This window comes from Aulostomus chinensis, chromosome 22 (assembly GCF_037954235.1).
Source record: "Aulostomus chinensis isolate RoL2024-O1b breed Wild chromosome 22, RoL_Achi_v1.0, whole genome shotgun sequence".
In the NCBI taxonomy this organism is placed as follows: domain Eukaryota; kingdom Metazoa; phylum Chordata; class Actinopteri; order Syngnathiformes; family Aulostomidae; genus Aulostomus; species Aulostomus chinensis.
The window spans coordinates 8,841,301-8,862,500 of NC_141341.1; the positions used below are offsets into that span (position 1 = coordinate 8,841,301).

Sequence of the window (21,200 nt, forward strand, 5' to 3'; positions counted from 1 at the left end):
CAAGCAACACTCCTCTACCAAAGTTATGCTGAAATTAAATTGGTGATTTTTGAACTTGAGAGAACCTGAGCACCTATGTTGCTTCTATACAAGTTGCCAACCTACTCATCAGGAGCAATTTGGGGTTTAGTATCTTGCTCAAGGTCCCTTCAGCACAGTCACCAGGAAGAGGAGAAGGTGGAACCAGTAACCTTTCGTTATCAGCCAGCCACAACTGAGCGATGTCCCCCAGCTAATATCAACCTGGTATTTTTGTGCAAACCCGCTAACAACGAACAGGACATATAAACCAACATGCAGGATACTTGTGCAACCTCCTTGGTGGATTTATTCCAGTAAATAGCCATTATTCACTCAAAGTCATTTAAACAGACTTAAGAGTTCCTTCCAGCTAAAACGTTAAACTACAAACCAGGATAGTTGCCAAAAAAAACTTACTCGTTCACAGTGAGTGAGCAGTGTCAGTGTTCACTACGACTGCCTGGTACAGTCGTGCTCTTTTAGCTGCAAGGCTGCTGTCGCACGTGAAGGACGCGTGACTGGCCCCTCAGTAACAGCTGGAAGTGCAAAAACGCCTCCCATCACGCCAACAATTCAACAGCTGGTCAAAATGTTTTCACCACAGTGGATTTCACTGTCCATCAAAAAACAAAAACTAAGAGTCTGATAATCCCCTTGTTGGTAATAAATGAAGGCAGGATGTCCTGAGTGAGGGCTGCCACCTGATGTTGGAGTAAAGATGTACTGCGAGGTAAAGATGAGGATTGGAGCTGGATGTGGGCCAAAGACAAACTTTTTTAAAGCTTTTTTCCAGTCGGGCATCACTGACCTACATCTGTTTATCCTCACTTTATCTGTCTTAAATTTTGAAAAAAAAGATGTTTGGATTTGGTTGCCCACACTCTAAGGATTGAGACTGAAATCTATAACAACTGTGCATTAAAGTGTGTATCCTGCACAGTCAGCTCTGAGAGACCTACGCATTTCAACGCCTTCGTTTTGGGGCACCACAGTTATTGGTGTTTTTGGAGATTTCATCTTATAAATATGCTGATAGAATTTCTTCTTCTTCAAATGGATTTAAATCTTCTACTGTGTGTGTGTGTGTGTGTGTGTGTGTGTGTGTGTGCGCTTGTGTGCGTGTGCGCGCGCATGCATATAAAAGGTATTCCTTTCATTATGGCATCATGTTAGAATAAATCTGTATCCTCAGTCATATTGTGGGGACTTGATTTCCCTTTTGGGGACAAAAATCAAATCTCCATCACATAAATCATTATATTTTAGGACTTATTTTGAGATCAAGCAAAGGTTTTAGTTGGGCAAGTAGTCATCAGGGCGTGCTTGCCATTCTGAGATGAGGAGAGGGTCACCAGCAGTGCTTATGTTTGCCATCCTCATCCCCATAGAGACACACACGCACACACACACACACTGTCTGTCTGGCCTTCTCCCTTCACAACACTGGTTGCCGACAGCAACGTGCCCCAAGCTGATAAACTTTATCAACCGACACACACCTGTGCTTTTGCACAACCACACAAATCACTCACACACACATACACCCACACACACATCCACACAGGCTTCCTGCTTTGCTCTCTTGACAAGGTAGACACCTGCTGCATGTGTGTGTCTGACTTACTGTGGAAACCATATAAATGATGTTAGGGGCCTGAGGTGACAATAATATACTCCTGGCTTGAGTACACGACACACATCATTGCACACTCACAAACACTGAAGAAGCACACAAAAACATGAACATACACAAACGAGTGCACACATTCAGAAATAAAGAGCATTTACACGCCTCCGTAGAGCTTGACATTATCACTGCTTTTCCGCTGTGCAAATATCAATGTGTGTGTGTGAGTGTGTATTTCACCAAATGTGTCCCCGTCTGACGTTTGTCGCTGTGTGGGTTCGACTTAGAGGGACACAAACCGCTTCAAACCAGTTAATTAGAGATGGCGTGTGAAGCTGGGGACAAAAGTCTTGTCTCCAACTGGTAAAATGCTGACTTTCAGGCCAGTGGTTAAGGTGAGTCTCCCGGAATCCACCAAAAATGCTTCTGATCGTGTATCGAGTCAAATCAAACGTTTAAAATGCAACTGAAATCCTAAAATGGCTGACAGCAATTTTCAAAGCACAAGGCAGCACAATATTCCTTTCACACTTATTCAATGACGAAATACCATCTTTCATCAACTATGACGCATGCCGCAGGGATGTCCCGCCTCCATGTCACATTCTGCAGATTTAAATCATCACATCATATTTGTAATAGCAGTCAATATAATCACAAATCATTGAAATTGCATCGTCATCACTACATTGATTTTGGGTTTTCTTGGGTCTGCAAATAAGATTGTAAAGGAATTTTCCAACTTTAAGTTTAAATTCAAAGGATCATTCAAGAGAAAACAGTACCATCTTGTACCTACTTCAGCAGTGTACGGTGTCAGTAGGAGACAATCTATTTAAAAGCTTTCATAATGATTTTGACCACGCTGCTGATGGACCCTCCTGCATTTCATTCCTCTTCCACTCTTTTTTGATCTTCCTCATAAAATTCCTGGCCAGACACACTTCTGCAGAGCTGGTATTACATTCTTAAGTGTTCATTTTTTTATGGACTTTTTTTGTATAATTTATTTCTTTTGTCTAAACTATATGTAACCCCAAAATGTTCTGTTTACAAGAGGACTTTACGCTGGTGTATCCGAGCATCTGGCACCATTGAATATTTGCACAATTGCTGAAGAAATTACTGGAATAATGATGTCAAGTTTAAGGTTATATACATATAGAGTTGAAGCTTCTAAAATTGAACATTTCTTTTATTTGGGGTTTAAAAAACCCATCCTCCCCTGATTCTCACCAAACCTTTGTGTCTGTCAGAAATGTAACAATGATGAACGCCAGTCACACTGCTTTTGTCACTCTGTCAAGCCCTCTGTCAGTCACTCTGTCAGTGTCAACTAGCTAGCGAGCGCCACGTGGAGGGGAAAACGTCATGAATCAGGCTGTCAGCGGCACGGCCCAGAGCTTTAGAGGGATTATGATATCGGAGATTGTAGGCCTTTGGGCTAACAGGCAGGCAGGCAAACTGGAAAAGTGCCTCCATTACCGTCCCATCCAGCTCATCTAACTGTGCAAATATTTGCAGCCATAAAGACTGTTGATTCTGAATTTAAGGTACTCGCACGCAACAAGAATATCTGGGTCCTCAATAGACCTTTTTTTCTCTAATCAACAAAAACACACATGTGGCATTTAGGAAGGCATTAAGAGTGTAGATTAAAACACAAACAAGCTGGGCAATAAAGGAAGACGTTACCAGCAGAATGATGTTTCGTCAGATTTGATTGTGTTCAGTGTGATCACACCAAGGTGTTTTCCTGATGCAGCCCTGCTGTGTCACAGAAACACACACACACACACACACACACACACACCGCAGTTTGTATGAATGTTAAAAGCTTCCATCATACACACCTCTTTATGTTATGTCTCACTCGTTCTCTGTCGCCCCCTCCTCCCACCCTCCCTAGTTCTGTCCATGACAGTACCACAGTGACCCTGACTGGTGGAAAACAAGCACTACAGCACTCAGAGATGTAACTGGCATACTGTGTGTGTGTGTATGTGTACTGTAATTACTAGAGAAGATAAATCTTGTTAATGAAACAGACCAAAAGCAGAGAACTCTGGAGAGAGAAAGGAGGAACAGGAAAAAGACTGAGGAAGGGGAGCGAGAAAGAAAAAAGGAAGGAGGGAGAAAAAAAGAACAAACGGGAATAAAAGAATGATGTGGGAGATAAAAACGTGAGAGAGGACGCCAGTCGTGGGGGACTAGAAAAAGAGGGAAAAGTGTCGTTTTGTTTCATTACATCATGTGTCAGTACGGAGAGAGGCAGGAGGTGAGGATGGCAGGATGAGAAAAAGATGTATGAGGAAAGAAACAAAACCTGGAAGTCGTATTTCCTAAAGACTATAGGCATGCGTGCTCCTGCTGAGTTCAAAGGGCTGGAGGACAACTGGTCATGCATATTGATTTGAACAGTGAGAGTTGGACGTCAGCTGGGAGGACACTGAACACGTTTTATGCATCTGCGAGACACGCAAGGTAACCAGCGAGGAACAGACACGAATCAGTGTTAGTGTTTCTGCATTCGAAAGATGAATCATCCGTCAGTAAATGAGAATATGTTGTGGGCCTTGGTTGGCGACAGGGACAGACAGAGGCGTTACAACAGCTGCCCTGGAGTTTGACACATCGTTTCCACACATATTCGTTGAAATGTACGTTCAGTTTTTAACCTGCAGAAAGCATTTATCAAAAAACAAGTGTCTTTTCTTGGATCAAATCCACAAAATATGACAAAACTATTCGATACACATTATGAGGACTTCAGGAGCAGACCTAGAATCGGGTGGGTAGTTTTGCTGGATCGAGTTTACCGACAGACCAACTACACTGCAAAAATTCAAAATCTCACCAATTGTATTTGTCATATTTCTGGTCAGAGTATTTTGATGTGATTAACAAAAGACTCAAAGAACTGCCATGTCAGCAAGACACGGGTTCTTATTTTCACAGGGCCCTGGAGAAGACATAGAGAGGGGAAAAAAATCAATAGTTGAAAAAAGTGCGATAGTCTTCACGTGGGTCAATATACTTCCGGGTCACTTAAATAATAGAGTGCTCACCCTCAGGGGAGAGAGTGACTGATTTTTTTTGTTGTTGTTGTTTTTTTTTATCCCGAGATTGGCCTGGTACTTCAGGTAAGAGACAGATATTTGAAGAGAACTCTTGGTGCCTGGGGACACATTTGTCGCAGAATACTCTGACCTCACAGCCCTGTTTGAGAGAACCGGCCAAAAATTTAAACTGTATTTATATCGAGTTGATAAAAAGGTGTTTTGAACAAAGATGTAGTTATTCCAAGCTGTTGGAGAGCTTCAGTTGGTTCCCAGACTGACCCAAAAGTACACGCAGTTCATGAGGTTCACCTCTCCATCTTCCCCTCAAGGGCGCCTTATATTTCAGACATTTAACTTTACTTTTATCCACTTGTTTCAATGGCAAACATTTTCTAAACTTTATGGTTTGTCCATGGTAAATCCATCTGGATAAAACTAATCTTTACAGGCTGATTTGAAACTTATCCAACTTGTTCAAGTTGCATATGAAATCTGCAAGTTTGACATCTAGAGATGTCAAACTCTACGGCCATATTTATACCCTTTTGAGAAGTTGAGTGTGAAATTGAAATGTCATGGCTGGAATGGGCACTTTGATCATTTCATGTTCACAGTGGGAAAGAGGAAGGATCTTGAGGAGTTGAGTGGGAAAAACGAGGGAGGGGAGAGCTGGGAAAATTCGGAAACGAAGAGGAGAAATGACAGGAAGGGGAAAAAAAGGAAAGGAGCATGGGAAGTCAAGAAGCAGAAATCAGGAGAAAACAAGGAAGCAAGGAGTAAAAGAGAATGGAATGGAAAGGAAAGGAAAGGAAGGAAAAGAAAGGAAAAAAACAGAAGAGGATGGGAAAAGACTTTGGAAGTTGAGCAGAGAGAAAGCAGTGCAAAGTAATGGAGGGAAGATGAGGAGGGCAAAATGAAAAGGAGAGCAGGAAATTTGAGTGAAAATGAGGAAAGGAAATGAGAATTGCAAAGAAAAAACAGGGCATGAAAATACAACAAAAGAATAAAGAAGAAACTGAGGACGAGGGAGAGAAGAAAGAAACGAGGGCGAGGACGAGGGGAGTCAAAAGAATGGGGGGATATTGATAGAGGGAACGGATAAGGGATGAAAGCCTTCTTTCACTGAATGATGAGGTTGTGCTCACATCACACGCTACTTACCCAGGATTCATAGCGTGAGATGAGTTCCCAGCATCCCTTTCATCTCCACAACACCCAGTAGTGGTCTATCAGAAAAGAGCCTGGGGAGACACACTCAACCACAGACAGTCACACATGTGGAGACACACACACACACACACTTTTTTGCAACACAAGGAGAGATCATCACTCACACTTAAACACCCCCCGCCCCCGACTCCTATACAACTAAATGAACCTGATGCTCGTTTGTAGAAACAAACCAACAAGGCACAACAAGGCAGCTCGCCGTCTACCTGCATCCACGGTGATCACACAAGCCACCGCATGCCGTGGCATTTGATTTGTTGGCGACCAGAATAGTTCGTCAGAGTTGTACAAGAGTGGATCTAAGGCAGCGTAATCACACACATACACACGCACGAGCCCGCAAACAGGCACTACAAAGTGAACGGCCGTCTCTGCGTCTCACCACAGTGATCACAGAAGCCACTCGTCGCTGTGGCGTTTCATCTCATGGTTGGTATAGTTGCCGGAGAAGTTTGTCAGAGTTGTAGCCCATACCAGACTGAAACAGAAGAAACAAAAAGTGTGTTTTGACTGTGCGTTAGTTAGTTTGTTCTGTTACTGATTGAACAAATACTCTGTTTCGGAATTCGACTCTCCTCTCTGCAGACAGAGTATTGATACAAACCTCCTATCTGTACAGGCTAAATAAAGCTTTATAGTATGTTCATGCTGGGAAGAAGAAAAGTTCCCACCTCTGAGGTGGGAGAACACAGTGAACGCCTGTCGAACTTAGAAAATATCCCACAGGGAAGGTGGGAAGTTTTTGAAAGCTCTGAGAATAGATTTGACGTCACTCGACACAGCAGTGTTTTTATGAAAGTTGGGAAACATTTACGGTCCAAACGGTCTGTTCCTTGTTAATTTAGGTCTGATTCATTACTGCAAGTGATTGGCATATGATACTTCACAGTTTACTTGAGCAAATTCAAGCTTTTTGTGAGGCTACCGTCATGTCAGCATTCCAGCTAGCTAAATGACATTTAGTGCCAATACTGTGACTGACGTCAGTTTGAATAGAAATAGCAGGCAGGCGGGCCATCAAAACATCAGCAAAAGAGGTTGCAGGAATACAGCATTAGCTTAGCCTTGTAAGAGGGGGAAATGGCTAGCCTAACTAAATATAAAAGTAGCAAAATATACCAACTAGCACCATTAAAAGCTCGCTCATAACATATTTTGCTTGTTTACTCAAAGTGTAAAAACAATTTTCAGTTATAGAGGCTCATGCAACAAAATATTGTTAGCCTTTTCCTGCACTATTTTTGCTAAAATAAGCTAGATGCATGGGCCAACAAGGGCTTACTGTACAAAATGATACGAAGATACTTTTGACTACTACAAAGGGAAGCCACAGTTCTCAAAATGTGAAACATTTGTTTTCAGAATTAAAGTTTTATTTTCTCTCCCTCTGTCTGTCTGACATTACCTATTCAAACCATAATCTCTCCATTCTTCTTTGTAGCTAAATAAATTACACATATATCATTTAGCTGGGGATATCGCTGCAGTCCAAAATGCACAAAAAGCAAAAACCAATTTCCTGTTGTGTTAATTTCTCTGGTGTTGTGGGGGTACAAATTTCCCTGGTGTTCATTTCCCAACTGTGCAAATGTGTGTGTATGTGTGTGTTTACAGATTGTAACTCTACTCATGGCTGCCCTGGCGAGGGAACATCAGATGTCCCGCCATCTCTCCTCTGCTATCCCTCGCTCTGTACAGCTGTCCCTTCGGCCCTCCATTGCGCCTTGCCTGCTCGATCAACCCGCGTATGCATCGCCACGGTGGCAACTGAGAGAAATACGGAAGGGGAAAAAAAGAGTGAAATGGAGAAATGTAAGGGTTAAGGGAGTTGATAGATAAAAAAATCTTGCTGAAGGTGAAAGGAGAGGGGTGAGTAGGGGAGGAGGAGGTGAGGGGGAGAAACTGTGGAAGCTTTACGAACCTATATACAGAAACAGTGTGAAGGCCAGTGGTCTGTAAAAGCGTTGAAGTCATGTCTGAGTGATGGCTCAGCAGAGCAAGAGCAGCATCACTGAAAAAATGAAAGAAAGATTGAGAGGGTGAAGACCGAGAATGTGAGCGAGTCTATCCACCTGTTTTTAATCCATATTTTGAATATGGATCCAAAAAGGAAAGAAAACACCTTCATTTGTAAAACTCTACTTTTCTGTGGACCCCAAGAGGACTAACTGCCTGCCATGGCACCAGATCGTGTGGATCCTGGTCAGGCGTAATTAAGAAAACAAGAACGTATGATTGCAAATTCATGTTATTTGATAAACCAACTAAAGTACAAAAAAGATGGAAAATCTATTTTTATATCAATAAAATGTTCATATACACCACGTCAAATGTAACTATGACATGAAACCTTAAGCTGGCACCAAATGGGGAGAGGGAGAGTCGACTAGTGTTCCTGCTGTTGAGGTGACTTTGTTGTGCGTGCGTGCGTGCACACACGGGATGGGTTTTGGTCTCTTGGATCACCACTGAGACACATCGCTGACAAGTGAAATGAGTCGATGTCTATCCTACTCTCCTCTCTCTCCCTCACACACCTCGCTTTCTCAGCTGCGTGACAGATAATTGACATATTATCAACCAATGACCTTGTGTCGCAGGCGAATCCCCACCAATTAAAAACTGGGCCATTTCCTTGTCAAATGTGTGTAATGGAAATTCATAAGGTCCTGAATCCAAATGAAGAAGAGCCCAGACATTCAGAGTCACACAAACAAGCAAACATGTAAACATACACCTGCAGAGGCACACAAAAAGTAATTGTGTTATCATAGAGATTCATCATATATTAAGCAAAGCATGTCAAATACCAGCGAGAGAACAGAGTCCTATAGGAGCCAACAGAATGATCTATACAGGGAGGTCAGAGTGTGTGTGTGTGTGTGTGTGTGTGTGTGTGGTTAACCTTGGAGGACAGTAGAAGGGTATCCAACTAACTTTTTGGCTCACTCAATCACTAGGAGACAGAGCGAGGGTGGCTGCAGACTGACAGAGAGAATGAGAACGATGGAGCGAGGCAGACAGAGAGGGCAAGAGAGAGAGAGAGAGAGAGAGAGAGAGAGAGAGAAACCGTGACAGAGACAGAGGATGACATGGAGACAGATTGAAAGAGGTTAAGGTTTCAGATAGCGTATGAGAGAGTGGGGCAAAGAGGGACAGATGGGAAACATTAAGAAGAAGAGTGGCAGCGTTAGAGGGTGTATGGAATTGTTTAATCATTAGGAAACAGTAAAGGAAAAGAGGACAGAAGGGAATGTAAGAAAGGCAGATGGTGGAGGTGAAAGACAGGGGAAGGGAGGTTAAAGAGGAAGGGTACGCGCAGCAAAGACAGCAAGAATCAAATGAAGGAATACAGGGATTTGTAATCTCATTAAATATATTAGAGGACAATTAGATCAAGAGAAGCGGTCAGGTGGGAAGGCCAGGAAGTAAAGTCAGTGTAAGGGCAGTGGGGAGGTCAGGTAGAAAATAATGATTGGTGGATAGATCAAACAACAGAAGGACAGGTGAACAGCTCAGAGCGGAGCTGCAGCTTCTTTCAGCTACACTGACTCAGTATCACCTCATGTGGAACAAGGTGGTACTACAAGATTAGACAGACATTGTGCTAGCTTGATCAAGAAAATGATCCCTTTAAAAAGGTTCTTTCTTTGGCCAAGGTTTAACCCTAAATCTACCCCGAACTGCACAGCATTTAAATATACAGCAAAAGAAACCTGGCCATATAACGAGATGTGAGGTGGGACTTCAACTAAACGTGCAAAGTGGTCATGGAACCGGAACTGTTTTTGGCAGTTGGTTTTTGTTTTGGTTTGGTTTGGAATTGAGCACACGACTTCATACGGAAGACTTGGAATGCATATAAATGTTTTTTAAATCACATTTTGTATCGTTTTCCTCTCCCTCGGTATCCAGTAGATTCTAGCAACTCGGCAAATTTTCTGAATGCACTAAGATGTCGCGCAGAAGGAAACTAAATCCTCATGATTTCGAAACACCAAACACCAAGCTCTTGATATACATTTGACACTTTTTGGGTGAAATATTACTGAAACGTCATTCAAAAAACATATCAGAAAAACAAAGATGTAGCAAGACAAATACATCAACATTTTTTGGTTTGGTGGAGTTGTGCTTGATTTTCTCTTCAACTGGTGTATTTCACGACTACATTTGATTTGCCTCTTATGATACTCCTGATCACCAACTGCAACAAGCATGGTTTCAGGATTAAAACAAAACCTAAACGGAGTTACGCAGGCCTACAGAAGCGGAGGGTTGCAACTACCGGAGCGATGCCACCAGTGGCAGAGAAGCCGTGATTGGAAATAAAAGCCTCAGCAATGATTTCCATTCAGAGCAGCAGAACAGACCACTGATTCCCATGTATTTATGCTGCTCTGCTGGACCAAACAGATGCATGAAGAAATAAAAGATTTTTATGGGAAAACATGGTTGGAAAACTGTCTTTGTGTCTGATCTATGAGCTCTCACACAGTATATTCTATATCCTGTCAACCTGTTGCCACTGTACTGAATCTTCAGCTGAAGACAAATTAGCATTTAAATGAGGCTGGTTATTTTCCGTTTACGTCCTCTCTAAATGACTAATGCAGGAGCTTTGATTGAGGTGGGGGGCGGGGGCTGGGGGCACTGGTGGAGTTTTTAGTGTTATTGACCCAGAAAAGGTTGAGTGAACATGCTCACTCTTTCTCAGTAGCAGCAGCGGCCCTGCGTCTCACTCACAAAGTAACACTCACTCACAGCTGAGACGCTGCTCAGTAGCCTACAACCAGCACCTCTGACGGTTGGCACTCAGCAGCTTGACTGATGCAAGCTGTCTTGCCTAGAGGGCCACTCCGATGATTTCCAGCCTTATCTAAGCAGTGTGCATGTCACACAGATTCCTTAATGCACCTGTGCACTTGGCAGGACACTCTGTATCTTGTAGAAAGGCTCTGTTCACCTACTCACTCACTCACTCAGCAATGCAGCGCCTTCCTAATAGCAAGACAGCATCATTTTCCTCCCATTTTAACTTTTCATAAGGACTAAAGAACAAATTTATTGGGAGAGATTTAACAAACTTGGCAACACTCAGAGGGAATTTAGGATTCTATTTGCAGACTTTTGTTGGGAGAGGCCCTTCACACTCAATGGTCATTAAGGCTGGAGAGACAGAATTAGTCTCATCATCCATCACCAATGCAGCTGCAACAAAACAGCTGTGATACAGCCCCCATCTAGCGCACTCACTATAGATGAAGCCAGCAACGGCTACATTTACGTGGATGACAATTTCGACAACTAAAAGTTTACCACAATAGTCCGTCTACTGATAACTGCCATGTAAGCAGCATGTTCTGATGAAATGTCGCAGACAGAATAAACAATACTTTGCTACATCGCATTACTAAAGAGCATTGCAGCCACCTTGATCTCTCCTCACGTCCTACCAGCACCTTAAAAGCATTTTTGTGGCATGTACAGCAGTCAAACTTCTTGACGTCACACAATCCAGCTTACTGCATATTAGCCAGAAAACACTCCAAATGTACCAGTCACACCATGGCAGAACAAGATCCTGGTCTACTTCCAGAAGGAAAGTTTGATGTAAGACATAGGGATGTAATGTAGGGGTGTGTGTCTTTACATAGTTGTCATACTATGCTATGCAGAACAAAAAATGGAACATAAGGAATATTAAAAGGAAAGAGATAGTCAAATGATCGTCATCTATGTAAATGCAGCCTACGTTTCTTTTTCCAGATCTGCCACAATTTTTCTTTTGGCATAACTGACTTCCACCACCTAGTGGACGCAGACGGGGGAAATTTGCTTTGCACTGTCTGTAGCTTTAATTAGAGCCCAAACACAAAAGTGCCAGGGTCTGAAAGTTCGCCTTGGCGGAAGGCATTCACTCTTTGAGTTCTTTCTATATTCATCAAGTACTACTTTGAGTAATAAACTGGAGTTCTGCCTCTCATAGGCTTGACATGTCAATCAAACTGTGGCTCGTGGTATATCATTTTCATAAATATGAAATGTCATTGGACATTTTCATTGATTATTTCAGGAAACAGACCTTGGCAGAGGTATGAACTCTCCAATGCACCTCTGGTTTTACTTACTGAATGCTTTCTGGGATTGCTGTGCCTGATAGCCACAGAATATTTCAACCCTTTGAAAGAGCAGCCTTCACTTCAAAATGATGTAGCTCATATTGCAGCTCTTCTCCTCAAGTACAATAACACCTGCCGCCTCTGCACATGTTTGTAGACAAGACCCTCCCGGTGGAGTAACTCAAGATCGCGCAGAGTCTGATGACAATCATTTGATTCAGAAAACCTGAGTTAATATGTTTCTCAAACTACATATTTGTGAAAAAGCAATTTATTCAAATAACGTGAGTGGGTCAGCGGGGCTCTCCTGACTGGGCAGGAAAAGGTGTCTGGTTAATACTCCAAGACTGGCAGTTGGAAATGTGTGTACAGGGACTCATTCTTTCTATCTTTGAGGTCATTTGGAAACAGAGTGCTGAGTAGCCTTCTCTCTGCCCCTGACTGGAAGGCTGCCTGTTTCTCTCTGGCTCTCGCTCTCTCTCTCCATTTCTCTCCTTTGCTCCCCTGACGACGAACCTCCCTAAAGAGTGATGGATGTTGATGGAGACACACAGAGTGGTGATTATGGATCATCGTGGAGTAATGTGGAAGGACAGCGACAGACTGATGGAAACCGAGAAAGCGAGAGACTATTGCTAGCTCAGAATGGTTAATGAAAGAATTGAATCCATCTGTTAATGGAAGATGGAGCTGTTGCGCCACTGAGTGGTGAAATGTGAAAACCAAGTGCTGGAAAAACTGCCACCGAGGTCAGTATGTAGCCTATGATTGTTCAGAATGGCCAGGTAAAAATATGTTAGGAGGAATAAGCTCTGATTTCTAAAGAAGAGGTGCTACATTCTATCAGGTCAGACGGAACCAAAAACCTCCTTCCTGCAGGGCCAGAGGATCAGCAGCCAGGGAAGGACACTTCAGTAGAACACTTAACTCTCTTACAATGCAACACGACAATCTGAAACTAATGTCTAAACATCGGGTTTCCACTCATGTGACTGTAAGTGATAAGAAATATCAAATCAAAAAGACACATGACATCAGTAAAAGTAAAGCCTAAGGTCATCTTAAACTAGATATATATAGATAGATAGATAGATGTGTGTGTGTGTAAATAACACTCAATAAAGCAGTGATTCATTTAATCAAGAAAGTGCTGCCTTTAAAAATGCTCTAAACCACAATAAATACACTGCGATGAACTAATAGGAAGACGCGAGGGCAATTTTACGCTTCCATTCCAGCAGTCCAGCCGACGTAGACAGGCATCGTAATGTTTTTGGGTTGTACGTCTGTCTGTCCCATTCTCACAATACCTCAGGAACACCTCGAGGGAATTTCTCTAAATTTGGTTCAAACCTCAACTTGGGAGTCAAAGATGAAGTGGAAGACTTTGGTGGTCAAAGGTTAAGGTCACTATGACAGGTATACATTCACCTGGTTGTCATATTTGTAATTCACCTTGTTGCACAGATCTGTCCCAAATTTTGCTAATAAGCAAATGCCAAATAAAACATCATTGATTTATTAACTGATAATATTGAGTCGTGTAAAATCTGAAAAGCAGTTAGTGCTAACAAGTAGGTTACTAAACGATGACTTAAAAAGTACAGTATTTCTGTCCCGCCTGAGTCACAGAGCAGTAGAAGTGTAAAGCAGCAGAAAATGGAAATACTTGCATGTACTTTGGTGTAAACGATGAGTACTTTTTACATCACGTTGAACAAAACGGAGAACACAGCACATTAAAAGCAAATGGTGACATTGACGGAGGAATAATGAGTGAAAGAAGGAAAAGTGACTTAGACGATGACGTACAATCAACTCCGCTAAGACTCCCAGACTTTGAGCTCCAGAGTTGGAAGACCCCGACAGAGAAAGTCTGGTCAACTTTTGGAACTGAGAGGCCGTTAGAGGAACCTACCCGAAGATCTCTGCCTGCTCTCTAGCTCACAGGGGACCAGAAATTCAGCAATTTAACTAATGTATGTGAGTCAGGTTTCCTGAGGGAAGGGAACAAGTACATCACCGGTATGGGATAGGCTGAAGCTTTTTAATCACTTCTGACAAGTAAATGGGTGTGGAATGCTTCAGGGAAAGGTCTGGCTTTCTCATGGTCATATATCTGAATCGGTGCCATTTTTCTTGCTTTTTTCCCCTCACTGTTCGTCACATACTGTTAAGCCCAAAGGTTCAGAAACACAGTGTATTTCATTAGCTTGAAAAATTTAATGCACAGCCTTTGACTTGCTCTGACTTTTCTGCACTTTATCGGTTAGAGATTGTAGGCTAAAACAGCCATGATAAATATATATGTTTTTAAAATAACAGTCCAAAAGGTGATATGGGGAGCTCATCTTAAGCTTTACTGGAAAGTGCATTATTCAGTTCTTCGCAACTTTTAAAGCTGTTTTGGTTTTCTCTCCCCGCTCTCCCATTTGTCATTTTCTGCAAGCCTGCATGTACCAGTGAGCTATTTGTGAGAAATTATTTCTGTTTAGTAAAGCAGTGTTTGTCTTTCTGAATGTCACAGAGTTCAGCTCAAATCACGTCACGCATCAGCAATATTTTACTCCCATGGAGTCAAACGTTACTCTCCCAGGCTGTGAGGGCACCCACTGACCAACAGATGGGGATATTTAGAAGCTACGTACTCACTCAATGGCAAACCAGTGTCAAACTGAGAGTTGACTAATACACTAAGCCACGTTTTAAATTAGAAATGTCCAGGAAAACATAGGAGATTAAAAGACAAGTGACTCACAAATTTTACATCAGATAGAAAGCTTACAGTTTTTTGTATCATTCATCCAAGCAGATTATCTAGTATTAAGATTGAGGGACACTTTTCTCAGTGTTTTCATCATGCATTGACAGCAACTTCTTGAAATTACATTTACTGTTGGGGGAAAATACATATAAGTGTGTGTGTGTGTGTGTGTGTGTGTGTGTGTGTGTGTGTGTGTGTGTGTGTGTGTGTGTTTATGATCTGTGACGTTCTCGTTTGGGAACAAAATAGTTAAAACACTTAAAATTAGTCAGCTAGGATGATGCTGTGTTACACAGAACTTGAAAGACAAACAACCCTCTGCTAGGGGAAAGGCTGGCGTTATGCTACGGAAGTATCAAGAATCCCGACCGGAACCCTTCATGACAAAACCACAAACAAACCAGAAACAGTTGGGCGAACGGACGGCTGGCTAGCTTACCCGTTAGCTCTGGGTGGCGCGGAGATTCCCAAGCGTGGCTTCCGGCAGCTCCCCGAGTCGGCGTGGAGGGAAGTTCAAGGTTTAGTTGATGGGAGAGACCGGAGACGGTCGAGTCCGTCGGTGGAAGCACGACTCCTTGGTACCCCGGGGACACCCACTGGGCCGCCAAACATTCCAGCTTAATTCCTTGAGTTCGTTGAAATGTTAAACTTTCTCGGCAACACAGGTGAAAGTGGTAATTAACAGGTGATTCATGCCTTTACTTCTTCTTCTTCTTTTTTAGAATCGATGACAGTTCGTTAAAGGACGTTTCCAGGTCCACACCGCCACCTACTGGTCCCACTCCATCCATTCATTTTTTCCGCTTATCCTGTTTGGGGGGGGGGGGGGGTGCGCTGGAGCCTTTCCCAACAGCCTTTAGGCGAGAGGCAGGGTTCACCCTGGACAGGTCGCCAGTCCATCGTAGGACGAGACATAGAGACAGACAACCATTCACACTCACAGTCACACCTATGGGTATCTATGAGTATCAATCAGCCTCGTCCCCTCTTGATGTCTTTGGACAGTGGGAGGAAGCTGGAGTACCAGAGAGAACCCACGCAGGAACAGGGAGAACATGCAGACTCACACAGAAACGTACTGGAGCCAGGATTCGAACCCAGAACCTTCTTGCTGTGAGGCGACAGTGCTAACCACTGCACCACCGTGCCGCCCCCACTCAATGTCCCCGATACCAATTAGCGACGCCCGCTAGGAAGTGATGTCACAGCCAACGACCTGCTGCTGCAGGAAGTGCTAGCTCCCTTTCTCAGATGTCGGGCCATAAAAATTATTGACATAAGCACAGCTGCTGCAGTGACTGCATGGAGTGAAAGAGTGACCACGTAGAAGAGGAGGTCACGGTTGATGCAGGAAGTCTCATAATATTTAGACTGATGAAGCGATAGACGGATGGGAACTCTGCCCACAGAGTCACTGCCTCTGTGTATACCGTGTCCTATTTCCTGACGGTGGAGTCAGCGGGGCTCTCAGGCAACTATCAGTCCATGTTGACAGGGGCGGGCACTTCATCTCGTACTCTTAACTGCGGGAGGTCAAGGAGTGAGGATGGGATACACGTGGGATGAGACAGCAGCAACGACTTCATTAAGACGGAGGTCAACGCCACTGGCTGGAGCTCACAGAGGCGGGTAACCCCCCTTCACACAGCAATGGCCCATGATTCATTGGAGGAACAAAAACTCTTTATATGGGGTCAAGCTGATGTGGAGGGGAATCACTGTGACATTTATAGATTTGAGCGACTGCAGGCTCTTTCGCTGAACTCAGTATATTTTTCGCTAAGTGGTCTCATAGCTCTTATATTTTTCTCTGGCCTCAGGTGATGTGAAAGACATTGAAATTTGCTGTTCAATTATTTTTGCCCATAAGACAACTGGAAAACTCCATGGGGCTGTATTGATTAAGTCATCAGTAACACTTTATGTGTTTAACAATCTCTAAATTCAAACCTATCGTCAGAACAAATTGTGCTTTTCGTTTGTAATAACTTCAATGCGTGTAGGGAAAAAAAAAAAAAAAAGCTGTCCTGGATTTTTTTCAGAGGGAACCCAGCTCTTTCTGAAAGAAAATGATCAATATTCCCCTTCCTTTTAACAAAAATGAACATGGTTATTGTTCCCTCTCAATATTGGTTTTTTTTTCCCACACACTTTTTGTTCTGTTGTCCTTGTTTTGGTCTTTTGTGTTTTGTTCAAATGGGTTTTGAGAGCGAGTCACAGAAGAAAGCGCATCACAGATGAACTGGCCTCATTTGCATAATCTTCTCCGGGACTGAGACTGCGGTGGTCACGCAGACAACAATGGGCCACAAGAAACCTTTTGGTCCATTGCAGGAAAATTCTTAGTTCCTGGGACTTTTGGTCAAAACCAACTAAATTCTGAACTTCTCCCCAGGGACATTTAAACACCACTATATATCTGGTCTGCTCCCAGGCAGACGGAGGCGCGCTGGGTTTTCCCTGTTATGAGCTGAAGGTGATGAACCTGGAAGAGAGAGGGGAAAAAAAGAATGTGAATACTGACGGATGTAACTCACTGGAATGTGTTGTTATTCACTGGTTTGAAGTTCACCCTGTGACTCCTCTATCCAACCTGTTACCTGTGTGAGTTTTCGATGACAATTAAATAAAATCAACAAACATTTTAGCGAAACGGAGTCTCTTCAAAACAGGTCCACATGGCATAAAAGTGTATAATTGCATTTTAGATTAAAATGTCAGAAGACTTTTGTCATGATTATACTTGTTTGAGAATACTTGTTAAAATGTACCTCAAGTTTGAAGCAAGGGACGATTAAAGTCTTGGATTAATATTAAAATAAAACACTGAAAAAACATACGGTATTATATGTGTGTGTGTGGGGGGGGGGGGTGTAAATTAGTGACGGAGATCTCGCGTGAAGCACCCAATTCCCGTTCATAAAACAAACCAGGAAGTGAATGGCGGAAGTGCTGTAGGTCCACCTCACGCTTTCAGAGATCAATTTCGGTACAGCGGTGGCGTTTGTCTCTGGATGGAGAGGGTGCTACAGGAGCGGCCGCTTGTGATCGGCTAAATCTTGGCGGACGACTGTGAAGAAACGATGCAATCGCGGTTAATTAACGTCACCCGGCAGGATCGGTAAAGTGAACGGTCGGATCTCCAGCGGATGACCCAGCTGAGAGTCGCCTGTCACTGACAGCCTTCCACAGTCTGCACCGGTGTGTAATGTTTGCACAGTATCTTTGTAAACTGACACGTTTCTGATACACCACGAGTCACTACAGGAGACGTGACTCGGAACTTGTGACATGTGTAATAACATGAGAATCAAATATTCTGCACTGATGAGCGAAATGCCAGAGTGAAACCATATGAGCAACTAAAACCTGGTTCGACTCACAGGCTGGAGAAATGTAAATGTTTCTCAACGGTCATCCAGACAAATAAACAGCTGGCAGACGAATTCATCTGTCACCTTTTGATACCTAATCAATAACTGTCGATAAGAATAATATGGAGCAGTTTGTCTGGATATGAATTTCTTGTCAGTGTCTGGCTTACACTACCATGTATGGGGAGAAACTATTTGAAATCGCCTTTTTTTCAACTTGAAGTATTTTTTTTGCATCTGTACTTGGCGCATTACAAAGTATTATAGAAATCAATGGTCAAAATTTGTTTATGTCAAGAAAAAAAAAGTCCATCAATCAATTAAAATTCATTCATAATCTTCAACAGAAGCTGTGATTTCTAAATGATGAGCAGGTCATACTTTATTCATTTTTCAGTTGGCCAGCTCGCCCCCCCCCCCTTTTTTTTCACCACTTTTCTAAATTCTGCAATGACTTCAGTAGTTTGTCGCTCTGTGTGGTGAAGCGACGGTTATTTTGCGAACTCACTGTAAAGGAAGCGCTCCAGTACTGCGCCGCCAGCCTGGAGTCTTGGTGCAGAAGATGACAGGAAGTCTTCAAATGAGTTAAAAAAAAACCAAACAGACCTGCAGTCGGTGCGCACAGGTGGAACTAAAAGGCAGCTTCTTGACTCTGTATCTGTATATCTTTTTGAAGTCGTGTTATTCGCTCGACTGCATCCACCTCTGCTCCCGTCTCACATCACATCCAGATCCTATTTCATGTTTTGTCCTCGTACCATCTGATGTGTTGGTGCTTGAGGTCCTGCTGATGTCAGTCTTTCACTTCAGCTATCAAGACCAAAAAAATTCACAAAACCAGACGAGCAGGTTGCAGCAAATGTCCTTCAACCTCTGCATCACACGAATAGACAGGCAGGAGGGGCCGATGTGCTCGGGCTGCTTCTCGTTGCCGAGGTTTTGATGATTCGCATCTTGATTATTTGGATGATGTGATTAATCTTCAGATTTTATGACCGAATGTTTACTTGAAAGTTAACAAATGGACAAAGCAGTCTCCTTGACTATTTTCAAGGAGTCCACTGTGACTCGTGTTTCCGTTATATCCTCATGATACCATTGGGTTTTTTTTTTGCTTCTTTTTTTTGACGCAATTCGTACACAACCTGACGTTTTCTCTAAACCCCTGTTCCAAATGAAAGAAAGAAAATGACCAAATTACCAGCAAATACTGCTCCCCATCTACAGACTTATGGCCCCTCTCGTCAGCTAGCCGAGAGAGACGACGCAACGAGACCACGCTAGCAACATGTTCCTGAAAACCTCCTTCACCACCCTGATTGTGGGGGTCTTTGTGGTGTACGTCCTTCACACCTGCTGGGTGATGTACGGTATCGTGTACACCAAACCCTGCGACAGCCCTCAAGGGGACAACTGTATCACCCCTTTCCTAGCCGGGAACCCCAAACTACAGGTCAGTAATGTGGAGATTGCGTCTTATGTTCCCTCATCAGTGTGGGCAGTTTCACTTCAGTTCGTTTCAATTCAGGTTGGGGTTGGCCCTGAAAAGTGTTCACGCTGTATGAATGTATGGATGTGTCTTTCCCAGTTGAGTATCTACACAGCGCTGCGGCCCAACGCAGATGGAGGACATACCCTGATCCACAAAGATGAAAACTTTGATGTCAGCGACAAGTTTGAGAGGTCGGTGGGATTGCGCTTCTTTTCTAAAGAGAAGAAAAGTGATGTAATGGAAAGAAAAATGTCGATTGAGAATTGATTCTGTCCTCAGATCAGATCCACTTAGTCAGACTTAGGACTGTGGTGAATTTATGTTGAGTTGTTTTTACTTATTTAAAATTTAAGCAAGTGAAGGGAATATAAAAGTGTGTGTGTGTGTGTGTGTGTGAGGGAATTAAAGACATCCAATGTTTTATAAATGTAAATTAATTGTATGAATTTTATGACATGTTAGCTAAATATAGAAAAATGAGCCCCTTATGTGTCATTACTGAAACAAACTCAAGCTTCTTCAAAATCTCACGAGGTAGTAACAAGACGGTGCCTTTGCCTGGATGAAACGTTTCCTCCATCCCTCCCTCCTCTCTTCTCTTTTCCTCAGGGTAGTGAACATCTCCCTCCCTAAGAAGACCCGGAACAATGGAACTTTATATGCACTAATATTTGTCCATCAAGCTGGAATCACTCCCTGGCAGGACCCACGTCAGGTCCACTTGGTGACCCAGCTCACCACATACATGGTCCCCAAACCGCCCGAAATCTCTCTGATATCTGGAGAGGATCAAACGCAGGTGCCGTCACTTCCCCGCCTCGCTGGAGGAGATGAAAACTGGTTACGGAACAGTTTTGAAGGTCCATTTTTAACCACTGCACTTGGTCGTCTTTGCGCTCACACAGGGTCCGAAAGACGAAACCCAGCAGAGGAAACATGATGATGATCCTGCCGCAGCGAGAGGAGCTGGAAGCGCCACAGACCACCCAGTTGCCCACTGGCGCTCCCGTCTCACGCTCAACATCGTCAGTGACCACTTCCTGTTCGACAGAGAAAACCTTCCCAATGACGTCCACAGATACCTCAGAGTGTAAGATGCCAGCACAGACTGGACACAAAAAATAAAGCCATGTTTGACATCAGGAGGCAATCGCCATTTCCTTCTGTTTCAGATTTCAAAACGGCAAGAAGATGGTGTACCTGCCTCTGCTGTTTGTTGATGAGCTGAGCAACCGCGTCAAGGACCTCGTGGTACACTTTCACTTTGAAGATAAATAAGGGTGGAACTAATTAAACGATCAGTTTTACAGGGGCTGATTCTTGAGTGCGTTTAATTTTTGCCTTCCACATTAAACTTTCGCAAACTGTTGGTCGTCTAAGCTGAAAATCACAGGAACGCAGTGAAATACCACTCGAACCTTCGATGATTTCTTACTGTTGTCGAGGTGTGCGGTCACTATACAGGCGCCAAAATAATATCTATAGTGATAAGTCGTTACTCCGGAAGC

The 21,200-nt window shown here is 43.2% G+C and overlaps 1 protein-coding gene and 1 long non-coding RNA gene across 2 annotated transcripts in view; one reads left to right on the forward strand and one right to left on the reverse strand.

The window, feature by feature from the left end:
- Positions 1 to 6,357: 6,357 nt before the first annotated feature.
- LOC147240606 (uncharacterized) lies at positions 6,358 to 15,582 on the reverse strand. Its single transcript, XR_015111352.1, has 4 exons — positions 15,266 to 15,582; positions 7,862 to 7,951; positions 7,553 to 7,707; positions 6,358 to 6,418 (listed from the first exon to the last, which is right to left on the reverse strand). It is a non-coding gene; the product is annotated as an uncharacterized LOC147240606 (long non-coding RNA).
- Positions 15,583 to 17,755: 2,173 nt separating this feature from the next.
- Positions 17,756 to 21,200, forward strand: part of clptm1l (CLPTM1 like) — a 9,083-nt gene continuing 5,638 nt past the window's right edge. The window contains exons 1-6 of the mRNA XM_086193845.1: positions 17,756 to 18,027; positions 19,428 to 19,653; positions 19,789 to 19,883; positions 20,302 to 20,491; positions 20,598 to 20,782; positions 20,865 to 20,943. Coding sequence (XP_086049971.1) covers positions 19,489 to 19,653; positions 19,789 to 19,883; positions 20,302 to 20,491; positions 20,598 to 20,782; positions 20,865 to 20,943 — 714 coding nt within the window. The 5' untranslated portion in view covers positions 17,756 to 18,027; positions 19,428 to 19,488. The remainder of the gene's footprint in view (positions 18,028 to 19,427; positions 19,654 to 19,788; positions 19,884 to 20,301; positions 20,492 to 20,597; positions 20,783 to 20,864; positions 20,944 to 21,200) is intronic.